This window comes from Chionomys nivalis, chromosome 3, assembly GCF_950005125.1.
Source record: "Chionomys nivalis chromosome 3, mChiNiv1.1, whole genome shotgun sequence".
NCBI lineage: Eukaryota > Metazoa > Chordata > Mammalia > Rodentia > Cricetidae > Chionomys > Chionomys nivalis.
Genome location: NC_080088.1, coordinates 7,675,441 through 7,687,274, shown reverse-complemented (window position 1 = coordinate 7,687,274; position 11,834 = coordinate 7,675,441). Strand labels below are relative to the sequence as shown.

At 49.8% G+C, this 11,834-nt stretch overlaps 1 protein-coding gene across 2 annotated transcripts; it reads right to left on the bottom strand.

Moving 5' to 3' along the window:
- Positions 1-1,130: 1,130 nt before the first annotated feature.
- Cfap298 (cilia and flagella associated protein 298) lies at positions 1,131-9,823 on the bottom strand. Of its 2 annotated transcripts, none has more exons than XM_057764993.1 (7): positions 9,544-9,823; positions 6,012-6,179; positions 4,437-4,504; positions 2,809-2,961; positions 2,541-2,672; positions 1,700-1,795; positions 1,131-1,408 (listed from the first exon to the last, which is right to left on the bottom strand). In XM_057764993.1, exons 1-7 carry the CDS (start codon positions 9,680-9,682, stop codon positions 1,298-1,300), a joined length of 867 nt encoding a protein of 288 aa, XP_057620976.1. In that variant the 5' UTR covers positions 9,683-9,823; the 3' UTR covers positions 1,131-1,297. The 2 variants fall into 2 exon arrangements, with proteins under 2 accessions (XP_057620976.1, XP_057620975.1); XM_057764992.1 differs by having other exon boundaries at positions 1,132-1,408; positions 2,809-2,967.
- Positions 9,824-11,834: the final 2,011 nt, after the last annotated feature.

Sequence of the window (11,834 nt, the reverse complement as noted above, 5' to 3'; positions counted from 1 at the left end):
GGAGTATAGGTATTAGGTCTTCTTGGAAGTTCTGGTAGAATTCTGCATTGAAGCCGTCTGGACCTGGGCTTTTGGTAGGGAGGTTTTTTATAACAACTTCTAATTCTTCGCGACTAACAGGTCTATTTAGGTTGTTCACCTGGTCCTGGTTTCACTTTGGTATATGGTACTTATCTAAAAAAGTGTCCATTTCTTTTACATTTTCCAATTTTGTGGCATACAGGTTTTTGTAGTAAGATCTAATGATTCTCTGAATTTCCTCTGTATCTGTGGTTATGTCTTCCTTTTCGTTTCTGATCTTGTTAATTTGCATATTCTCTCTCCGCTGTTTGATTAGTTTGGATAGGGGTTTATCAATCTTATTGATTACAGAATTCATCTTGTGGAGAAAACGGAGGAAACTCTCAGGTCCTCTTCAACACATGAGAGCACAAGACAAGGAGCTAAGGACAGGGCTGCGAGTCCACCTGCGAAGCTTCGGTGCGCCCCAGAGAGCGCCCTTAGACGCCACACAAGTCCACCTGCGAAGCTTCGGTGCGCCCCAGAGGGCATCCTTAGACGCCACACAAGTCCACCTGCGAAGCTTCGGTGCGCCCCAGAGAGCGCCCTTAGACGCCACACAAGTCCACCTGCGAAGCTTCGGTGCGCCCCAGAGGGCATCCTTAGACGCCACACAAGTCCACCTGCGAAGCTTCGGTGTGCCCCAGAGAGCGCCCTTAGACGCCACACAAGTCCACCTGCGAAGCTTCGGTGCGCCCCAGAGGGCATCCTTAGACGCCACACAAGTCCACCTGCGAAGCTTCGGTGCGCCCCAGAGAGCGCCCTTAGACGCCACAGCCACACAAGTCCACCTGCGAAGCTTCGGTGCGCCCCAGAGGGCATCCTTAGACGCCACACAAGTCCACCTGCGAAGCTTCGGTGCGCCCCAGAGGGCATCCTTAGACGCCACACAAGTCCACCTGCGAAGCTTCGGTGCGCCCCAGAGAGCGCCCTTAGACGCCACACAAGTCCACCTGCGAAGCTTCGGTGCGCCCCAGAGGGCATCCTTAGACGCCACACAAGTCCACCTGCGAAGCTTCGGTGCGCCCCAGAGGGCATCCTTAGACGCCACACAACTGTCCTAGACTGAGAATGATTTACACAGTTTCTCTTGAGTATGTATTTATTAAGTTCTAAAGCCATGTATGCCTTATTTCAAAAGTACAAACTAAAAGAAACTGGAAAATAGAAACGTCTATGTTTTTTACAGTATTTATAATATTTGCCCTGGGAAGGTGGGCTGGTGGCTCTGATGGCCTCATCTGGGTCTCCACTTTATGTCTTTTACCCCGTGAAAATGTCTTTTCAGAGCCGTGTTGTCGGCCCACGGAGAGTTCAAACAGGAGTCGTCATCATTTTCTTCCAGTTTCTGGAAACAAACATGCTTTACTCAGGATGGCATTTCAGGAAAGTGGTTCATGTAGACTGAGGAAGGTCTGGGTCACTTCCTGTAACCCCCACCCCCAATGCCAGCAGAACCCTCTGGGGTCTATAGCTGGTGACAGCCTTGGACAGCCCAGAAAGGCCATTCCCTAACACTGTGTGGTCGTCACAGGACCCCGCCCATGGGTGAGACATGGGATGCAGGCTGCAGCCCCAGCTCTGTGTCTAGCTCTGCCTCCCCGGCCCCGCCCTCCCCCCCTGACTACCCAATGGCTACCTTGAGCTCCTCCTGTCTTCTATGGTAGAACAACATTAGCTGCTTGTGCTCCTCACTGCTAATGATCGGCTCCCGGGCTGGTGCACCCTGGCCCCTCTGAAAGGCAAACACAGAGCAAACTGGGGACTGAGACATTCTTTGTGCAGGGGACACGGGAACATGACATGTACTTATTTTAACTGTCTCTGTCAACAGCGAAGTTGGCAGGCCGAGATGCCACCATGCAGCCTGGGCACCAGCACTGCTGGGGCTCTGGACTTGTGGTAGATGCCATCTCTACCAGGGCCATTCCCAAGGAACCCATGGCGAATCCAGGGTGGGTGGGTGGGTGTTTAGAGCCACAGCCTGAGAAACAGAAATCTACAGCCCTTGTTCCCAAAACTCCACAGAAATGGTGCAGGAGTGGCTAAGTGGAGACGCCTCAGCTGGATGCTCCCGACACCTCCAGCCCTTCTCAGCACGGGACACCAGCAGCCTCAAAAGCCCTAGAATCTGTCTTGGCTGAATTTTCCATTACCAGGAACATTTTTGCATGCAGACCTGCTTTTTTGGTTGAAATACTACAAAAAGGAAATTTCTACTTTAAACTGGGGCCAATAGGGCTGAGAGTACACACAGGTTTAAAAGTCGTTTAGGTTTTCTGTAAAGCTTCATCACAACACTGACTAGATTTCATCAAACCAACACACAACCCTGACTAGACTTCATGACACAGAAGGCGAACACACAACACTGACTAGACTTCATCGAGCCAAAGGCGAACACACAACCCTGACTAGACTTCATCGAGCCGAAGGCGAACACAGCACAACCTGCAAAGCAGAAGCCTCCGTTCACGCACCTGCTGGATCTTGACGATGATTTTGGTCTTCTCATTTCTCCCCACATAGTCGGAGAGTTTCTTAGTCCTCCTCAGCTCCTTGGCAGCCCACCACAGCTGTGCTTCCGCCTCCTGGATGACTTCCAGTGCTGCCTGGGGTCAATCGTACAAGCACAGGAACTCCTTGAAGGGGAGGAAGGCACACGCGGCCCACCCTGGAGCCTGGCAGGAGGTCCTTCAGGCACAGGCGGCTCCAGCACCCTGCTTGCCCCACAACCTCCAAGCACACCTGAGTTCCTGACAGATCTTCTTTATTTTCAAATTCCATCCGGATGGGATCGTATGGAGGCAGCCCCATGGGATAAACGATCATCACTGCACCTCGAAGCTGGTCCAGGGCATCTTTCACCATCTCCATGGTAACAAAGACTCCAGCTTCCACCTGTTTCTGAAAGTGAACCATGCAAAAGTCAATAAACACCCAGCGGTTTCCATATGAGGCCCCCAGAGACCCTGCCAGCACAGCCACAGAAGAGACCAGAGAGTTGCTGTTTCCCAGGTGACTGCTGCCCACTTCAGGGCTGAGCTGAGGACACGGTGGCCCAGGCCAGAAGCAGACTGCGAGGGACACCAGAGAGGGCTGCAGATCCACACCCAGCAGGATGGTTGGGAGATGGAGCAGGCTGCCCCAGGACAGGTACAGCCTTGGGCAGGTGGGAGTGGAAAGGGGGAGCCAGAGTCTGCCACGTGTTAGGAAACGGATCCCGAGCTGCAGTGGGTACAACATGGACCGAGTTAGAGGGCCATCAGCCAGAAGGCTCTGAAGAGAAGACAGGAAAGAGCTACATAAAGAATGCGTCTACTGTTTGCTCCTGGATCCTGGCGCACCAGAAGGCGCTGGTGACACTTCAGGGACTTCTCTTCACACAACGGTAGCTTTCCGTGGGTCCCTCAAGGACCGGGCAGGGGGTACAGAGCTGCAGGCCTGTGATCCCAGCCCTCAGGGAGCTGAGGCAGGACTGCCAGGAGTTCAAGGTCTGTTCGGACTACAACTGAGTACCAGGCTGGCCAAGGCTGTACATGAAAAGTCTCAGAAATAGAATGAATTAAAAAAAAAAAAAAAGGATTAGCTAAGAGCTTGGGGAATGCTTAGAAGTACACTTTGTGGGGTGAATCTGGAGTGTAGGACAGGCAGTGATGTCAAGACACGCAAAGGTGGGGGCAGCGACTGCTCCCCATGTGGATAAACGTGACAAGTGACACACTAAGGATTCTTACATTTATTTGGTGTGTGTGTGCTACAGCACATGGGGGCGGGTAAGAGGACAATCTGTGGGAGTCACTCTCTGACCACCAGGTGGGTCCTGAAATCAAACTCAGGCCTCTCGAAGTTAGGTCGTCAGGCACCTTTATCCACTGAGCTGGCTCTCCAGCCCCAGGTGCGTAAGTATCCCTGAATTCTTTCTATCCGGGGAGCATATCTGCCCTCTCACGGTATTGTGTTCCTTCTGTGAAACAGGCTGTATGTAAAGGCTGGAGATGATTACAGAAAACACTGCTCTACAGTGAACGTCTCTACCAACCCTGCATCTGTGGGCTACAGTAAAACTCCCATGCTTAGCTTTCCAAATTCTCGAGCAACAGTATGGTGGAGCCTGCATTCACACAAGACGATAAACGCTTTGTTTGCTCCCTGTCATCGTAATGCAAAGGAGCAGCCAGGGTCCCCTCAAATAGGCTTTTTTGCTTTGCCACTGGGAAGCAGAGAAAGAAAAGAGAAAACTGGAAACGAAAGAGCAACAGAAAGGCGGGGAGCAGAGAGCAGAGGGGATGGAATGTGGGCTGGCAGCTAAGGCACACATCTCGGGAACGTCCACTTCAAAGACGGAATCGCGTCCATCCTACTGAGAAGCTGACCTTAGACACAATCGCTTTGGCTTCTTCCACCGTCTTCTTTAAAACCTGCTTCATTTTCTCATTGGGAGCTATTAGGGAAAAAAGGACAGACAGTTGTCAAACACACAGCCTCTTTCAAAATCCCGGGTGTTCTGGAACTCTCCTGCCTGAACCAGGGAACCTGAGATGCAAGTATGAGTCTGGCATTGACTAAAGGACACAGATGTGGGAAGCTAGGCAGACTCCCCAGCAAGGGGAGAGGTCTGCGGCGGCTTTTACGCAGTTTGGTGACAGCTACAAAGCCGGGCTGAGGAAACACCAAGAGGACAGCGCCAACAAAGGGAGCAAGAGAATTCCAGGTCTCTCAGGCTACACAGCTGGGACTCAACCCTGTGCCTCAAAGGCAGGCATAGGCAGTATGTGGCTGGTTTGGCTCAGGGCAATAAAACTGTATGTATGTATGTACGCACGCATGTTTGTTTTGAGTCAGGGTCTCTCTCTGTTCCCAGACTGGACTGCATGCCCCCATCTTCTTGCCTTAAGCTCCTGAGTGCTAGGATTACATGTGTGCCCGCTTGACCCACAAAACTTTATTGTACCTGAGCACTGTCCAAATGCGGCACACAACACCAAAACCTAGTTCCCGAGCTTAGAACTAAGCACAGCGGGAACAGCGTCCCTGAATTTAGGGAGCATGGTTCCGTGCTCGTCCATTTCTGACCTACAGAAATGGCAAACGGCGGGGCTCATCTACCCCGTGAAGGAGGCCTGGATGGGGTTTAGCACAGGAGGTTCGCAGTGCAGAGTTTTCCAGGTCTGCATTAAAAATGTTTTTACATGATGTGGGCGTGCTTGTGTGCGCCAGGGTACATATGGGGACTCCGTGGACTCGGTTCTGGGGCTCAAAGTCAAGCTGTCAAGTTTATACACTGCTCTTACTGCAGAGCCATCCTGCAGCTTAAAGAACTGCCTTCACGTGCAAAGACAGGAGGGGGACACAGACATTAAGGGCATCAATGAATAAATGGGACCTCCTGAGACTGAGAAGCTTCTGTAAAGCAAAGGACACTGTCACTAAGACAAAAAGGGAACCCACTGACTGGGAGAAGATCTTCACCAACCCCGCAACTGACAAAGGTCTGATCTCCAAAATATATAAAGAACTCAAGAAACTAGACCATAAAAGGCTAATCAACCCAATTATAAAATGGGGCACTGAGCTGAACAGAGAATTCTCAACAGAAGAAATTCAAATGGCCAAAAGACACTTAAGGCCATGCTCAACTTCCTTAGTGATCAGGGAAATGCAAATCAAGACAACTTTAAGATACCATCTTACACCTGTCAGAATGGCTAAAATAAAAAACACCAATGATAGCCTTTGCTGGAGAGGTTGTGGAGAAAGGGGTACCCTCATCCATTGCTGGTGGGAATGCAAACTTGTGCAACCACTTTGGAAAGCAGTGTGGCGGTTTCTCAGGAAATTCGGGATCAACCTACCTCTGGACCCAGCAATACCACTCTTGGGAATATACCCAAGAGATGCCAAAAAATATCTTAAAAAAAAAAAAAGACAGGAGGGGGAAAGCCAGTTACCTTGTCCATTCCTCCGTCCGATGTCATCCTTTTTGAAGACAGAGCCGCCGCTAGGCACGCACTTCTCTCCCCACTCATCCTTCAGCTTCAGCTCCTGAATCTGCTCCTCCGTCAGCCCTTGCATATTAGGGGGGAGGAACACACCGTGTTCTGCTAGCTCTTCCATCTCTGAAAAACAGGGGAGGGCAGCCACTCCTGACTGGGATCACTCACCCAGACTCGCATGCGTGCGTGCTCCTGGGTCTCAGGTCTGGCCCCCTTTAGCTCACTATTTTAACCTACGTCATGAGCCACGTGTCAGACCTTTCTTCATCTTGGACAAAGGCACTAACTAGCCCTCAGTCAGTGGAAGCACAGCGAGCTTCGGTCCCCCTCCCCCACACACATACTAAGGCTCTGTGCTCAGGAGTTAAAAGGTTAACGGTCATTTAAAGAGCACGCCTAACCACACAGCCCACTGCATGGCTTTGCCATTTTCCAAGGAGAATCTCAGATGACCCCATTTAATGGAACCTCATGAAAGAGGCAGGACAGTTGCTTAAACTTGCCCACCTTCCTAATCTCAAAGCTGTGATCCGAGGCTTGCTGAGAGCACCCAGCTATGAGAACTGCACAGAGGCTGACTTGGTAAAATGCTTGCTTTGTAAGCATGAGGTGCTGACTTGGATCCCTGAACTCATGTAAAAAACACTTATACCTTTGTACTGGGGAGGAGGGGTGAGGAGAGAGCTGGGCATCCCCAGGGGGCTTTGTGGCCAGCTGCACAGGCCAATGAGACCCCGTCTCAAAAACACAAGGTCATACAAGTTACACACGCATACACACACCATACAAGCACACATACACACATGCGCTCTCTCATAAAACTTTACACAAACACTGTGTAAACAATTTAGATAAACCACTGGGAAGGATTTAAGGCAATTATCCTGGTTGGTTTTTGTCAACTCGGTACAAACCTATCCATATCTAGGAGAGGGAAGCTCAACAGAGAAAACACCTCTATCAGATTGCCTATAGACAAGTGTAGGACATACAGGATTGATGTGGGAAGACCCAGCACACTGTGGGCGGTGCCACCCATGGGCAGATGGTCCCAAGTGGCATAAAAAAAAGTCTGAGTGAAGGAGTCTTCCTCTATGGTCTCTGCTCCAGTTCCTGCCTCCAGGTTCCTGCCCTTCACAGACTAAACCTTCAAAAAAGAAACAAACCCTTTCCTCCCCAAGTTGGTTTGTTCCCACAGCTATAGAAAGCTACCAAAGACAGAACCTGGTATCAGCATCCTGGAGTATCAGGACAGACCTAGCCATGTTTTGAGGACAATAGTGTTAATGTCTGGAACCTTGTGCTGGAAGAGCCATTGAATGCTCAGAGCTTAATGGGCTGGTGTGGGAGCCTGAGATATGAGTCCTGAGAGCAATGCAGACAATGGAGGTCTGGCTCGTGAAAGTTCAGAGGGAAACAAAGATGCGACCTGGGTCACTCACATGATAATCTGTATTAAGAACCTGTGGTTCTAGTCAGCCAGAGCTGAGAAATGAGCTGCAGTTATCAAGAGACCAGAACCACTTGGCTGGAGTGAAACACAGCTCAATTGGCTGTGGATAAGAAGATATCAACACCATCGAGGCAAAATGCTCTTCCTCGGGGTGTGTGTGTGTGTGTGTGTGTGTGTGTGTGTGTGGTGGTGGTGGTCAGCAGTCACCAGGCAGATGCAGAGGAAGCAAGATGAGGATGCTGCACTGAGAAAAGGTACTAAACCACGTGGCTAAACATGGACAAGAAGTATGGGTTAATTTAAGTTGTAAGAGTTGGTTAATAATAAGCCTGAGCAATAAGCCAAACAGTTTATAATCAATATACGCCTCTGTGTGTTTATTTGGGACTGAACAGCTGTGGGACTAGGCAGGACAGAAATATCTGTCTGCAAGCTGGGGTCTAAAGGTGCCAAAGCTGCATCTCACGCTTGCAGCCAAACTTAGTAGTGCAACCGCCACATGGTACTACTTTCTGAGGATATGAGGGGGTTTATGGAGGACAGTGGAGGCTGGGCACAGGAAGAGGCCAAGAGGGGCTATTGGTGAAGGTGCAGCGTCAGCTGCAGGGATCACGGACAGAGGCTCAAACTTGGCATCATGTGGCAGGTGAGACCCTGCAGGGAGGCCAGGAGGCAACTGGTGCCACTGGTGAAGGTGGCAACCAAGGACAGGAGCAGCTGTGGAGTGGAGCCAGCTTCAGCTATGAGATGCCGTCGGTGTGCTATGGCTGACGGAGCCTAGAAGAGCTTGAGGCCCAAACGTCTGTCACTGACCTCTCCAGTGCTGGGGTTTGGCTTTGCTTTGACTTGAATGTTCCTGAGCCTCGTCCTTCCCTTTTGGAATAAGAAAGCTGTTAACTTGTTCGCTGACTTTACAGGAACCCGATTAGGAGACAGATATTTTAGAGAGGTTTGGACTTTGAGAGACTGAACACTTGGAGTGACTTTTTAAGAGTTTTATCTTATCACAGGAACAGAGGCTACTACAGCAACTAACCCTCAAAAACATGAAAATTTACCTCATGTTCACTATTCAAGTGCATGGTCTTATATTTTCCTATCTCATACGTGTTTAAATCTACACCAGAATATATAATAAATATAAATATGCATATTTATACATATAAACCTACACCAACACACACACTCATCTTTGAGCCATGCTATATTTCCTGTTCTTCCTGTGAGGAAGATGTGTTCTAAACACATAGTTCTTCTATAATACTGGGAATATATGTGACCTGCAACAGTACATACAATACAACACGATAAATGGTGTTTGTGCACACTACGCACTTGGGAGAGGGGCTGAGGTGACTCTCCCTCATAGTCCTAACAGCGCACTGGTGCCTGCCAGAGTGCTGACTGGCAATGGCACCCGTAGAGTACATCTGCTAAATTCTAAATTCACCCACAAAACCCTAATATCCCGCACTATACTTTCAACTTACAATGTTAAAGAAGACCCGGAGTTTTCTCTCTCTAAATGTCAAAATGTCAACTAATATTGAGCCTGTTTTGAAAGCAGTGAAGTTTAATTAGGGGAAAATATAACAAGTTTTAAGGCATTGTCTAGAATGCAGATATAACATGTGTTTCCTAGGAGACAGAAAACAACACCAAGGCTCTCCCAGTGTCCCTCACTTTTGATGGGCGGTCTCAAGGCCAGGACCCAAGTTCTCAAAGTCTTAAAAAGGCGTACTTGACAATCCCCTCCCCGCGGCCACTACACCACCCTCACCCGGGCTAACTTCTTGGTTCTGCTGGGATCTTTCGGCTCCCTCCTACTGCCCTTGGGCCCAGCGCCAAATTCTGGCTTCCCCGCTGCCCATCTCTGAGTCGGGGGTACCAGCCTCGCCTGGATTTCTCCAGTTGCTGGTCTTCCATCCCGGGTCAACTCTGATGCTCCTTCTCCAGCCCCCAGGTTACTGTAAATCTTTCCGAATCCTCAAACCTTGAGCCCTCCCCACTCCTTCCCCTGTGCTCCGGCAGTACCTGTGCATAGCCGCTGCACCTTCAGCCGCCCATTGTAGACGCGGGTCACCTGAATCGTGAGCTCCTCCAGCTCAGTGCTCCCGGGCGCCTGCAGCAAGAACTGGCTCTCGTCGCCTCTCTTCACGTGCAGCACCACCATAGCTGCGCCGAAGGCCCCGCCGAGGGGTAGGGCGGCAGGCAGGGAACAGGAGGCCTGCAGGCCCAAGAGGCCAGCCCGTCCGGTACAGCAGTGGGACTAACTGCTGCCTAGTGGAGGAACCCGGGAACTCGGGCTCACGCGTCCGTCCGGTGAGTAAAAATGACGGCGCACGCTCGCGGAAGTGACTGTTGCCAGGAGCAACAGTCAAACACTGAGGCGGAAGGGCCTCCTGCGCCCGAGCCTGACGAACAATCGCCGCTGCCGGAAGTGACTGTGGTCCGGGCAACCGAAACCCAAACCAAGCTTCTAGAGGGTGAGCGGACTGTCCAGGGAACTTGGGAGATGAGCTGACAGAGCATGGCAGCTCCCAGTGGAGAACTGAGTGGGATTGTGGGCACCACGGGACCACAGTCGCCCCCAAGCCCAGACTCGTTTCCGCACAGGCACTGATCGCCTCCGGAAATGCCTTCTGCTTCAGATCTGGGGAAGTCACAGTGGCTGAGCACCTCCAGACTGTACGGCTAAGTCTTGTCCCCACAATCTCACAAAGGGCAAGTGTAGGCATTGCAGCTCTAATGGAAAGGGATCCTGGCAGTCGGGAACCAAGGAATATTAAGTGCTACAGCTCGGATGAAAAAGTATTCTGGCAATCGGGAGCCAAGGCATACCACAGGTCACAGTTAGCTTAGTGGTTTACAGTCCTGCCCTAGCGAGAGGAGAGGCTTCCTCAACGAAGCTGTTACAGCTCGTGTTACAGTTCTGCTCCGCTCCATTCCAGCGAAAGGTCTTCACCCAAAACACATTCAAACCATTTATTGGGAGGGCAGAATCCAGGAGAGTGACTCCTCTGTCAAGGTGGAAGACATATCGGGCTTCTTAGGGGTGGAGTTTTTCCAGGGAGAAGATTTTCAGGGTGGGAATTGGACTTTAGACCCTTGAGCTCGGATTAGCTAAATCTCACGCTCAGGGATTGAATGGTTTTCTGCTCAGTGATTGGTTCATTTTCTTTTTTATTTATTTATTTTTTTGGTTCGTTTTCTTGCATAGGAATTGGTTGTTTTTTTGCTTAGTTGGTCAAGAGCAGATTTGGTTTCAGGACCAAAGTGTTTCTTTCCTTGGCTCCTTTTAGCCTTTTGGCTCTAATTTCAAGGCCAGGGCATATTTCTTTCACTGACTCTGATTCTAGGGTCAAAGTGTGTTTCTTCGGCTCTGGTTTCAGAGTCAGGATGCATTTCTTTGGTTCTTGGTTCAGGGCTAATTTCTTTCACTGGCTTGGGTCTCAGAGCCAGGGTGTTTCTTTCAGCGGCTCTGGTCTCAGGGCTGGGGTGGGTTTTTTTGGCTGGCCCTTTTCCTTCACAGCCAGCAGGAGCAGCACTGTTCGTCAGGGTGCTCAGACATGGTAGAGGAGCCCTTGATGCTTTAAGTGTAACAAGAGGGAAAGAAAAACAAATGGAGAGGAAATGCAAATGGACGAATAAAGAAAATTAACTAGGGTAACTGCTCTGTGGCCTTGAAATGATTCCAAATTCAGTTTGGCTAAATAGTGGGTTTCTTCTTTGTGTGTGTGTGTGTGTGTGGTGGCACTTTATATTACTTACTTGCCGGTGGAAAAAGCTGCTGCCCCTGTAACTGTACTGCAGTGATGCGCAGACACTGGACTGCTGCAGGTCTGGAGCTGATTACCTGTCTCGCTAGCTTAGCCCCTTGAACAGCTAGCCATCCACTGCCCTCCTCTGGGTCAGAGCTAACGTCCCTAAAACCTTTGCAAGCTATAAACTAAGCTTCCAGTAACAAATGTTAATACAAAGTTCTGATGCCCACAGAAACAACTTCCAGCATCATCCTGTAGCTGCCTCTTGGATGCATCCATTGGTGTATTTTAAAGTTGCCATGCCTTATGACTTTACAGAGCTATAAAACTGCGTGAAACTGCTTTCCATGGTAGATCATAGAATTCTGGGTAACCTAAATCCACCATGACCGTTCAAGTTTGATTCCAGAATAAATTACCTCTTATTCACGCATGGACACACACACACACGCGCACGAAAGAAAAGAAAAAAAAGCACTAACTTATTTTCTTCAAATGTCATAAAATTTGTTTATGTAAAATATGAAAAATAGCTGAGAAAATCTTCCCTTTTGAGTAAAG

What these genes read in the sequence shown, in the direction of transcription:
- Cfap298 (XM_057764992.1), bottom strand. Translation starts at nt 9,682, where the DNA reads ATGGTGGTGCTGCACGTGAAGAGAGGCGACGAGAGCCAGTTCTTGCTG. An exon ending in GGTGCAGCGGCTATGCACAG is followed by an intron (nt 6,180 to 9,543) that starts GTACTGCCGGAG and finishes CCTGTTTTTCAG; the next exon opens with AGATGGAAGAGCTAGCAGAA. An exon ending in CCAAAGCGATTGTGTCTAAG is followed by an intron (nt 2,968 to 4,436) that starts GTCAGCTTCTCA and finishes GTTCACTTTCAG; the next exon opens with AAACAGGTGGAAGCTGGAGT.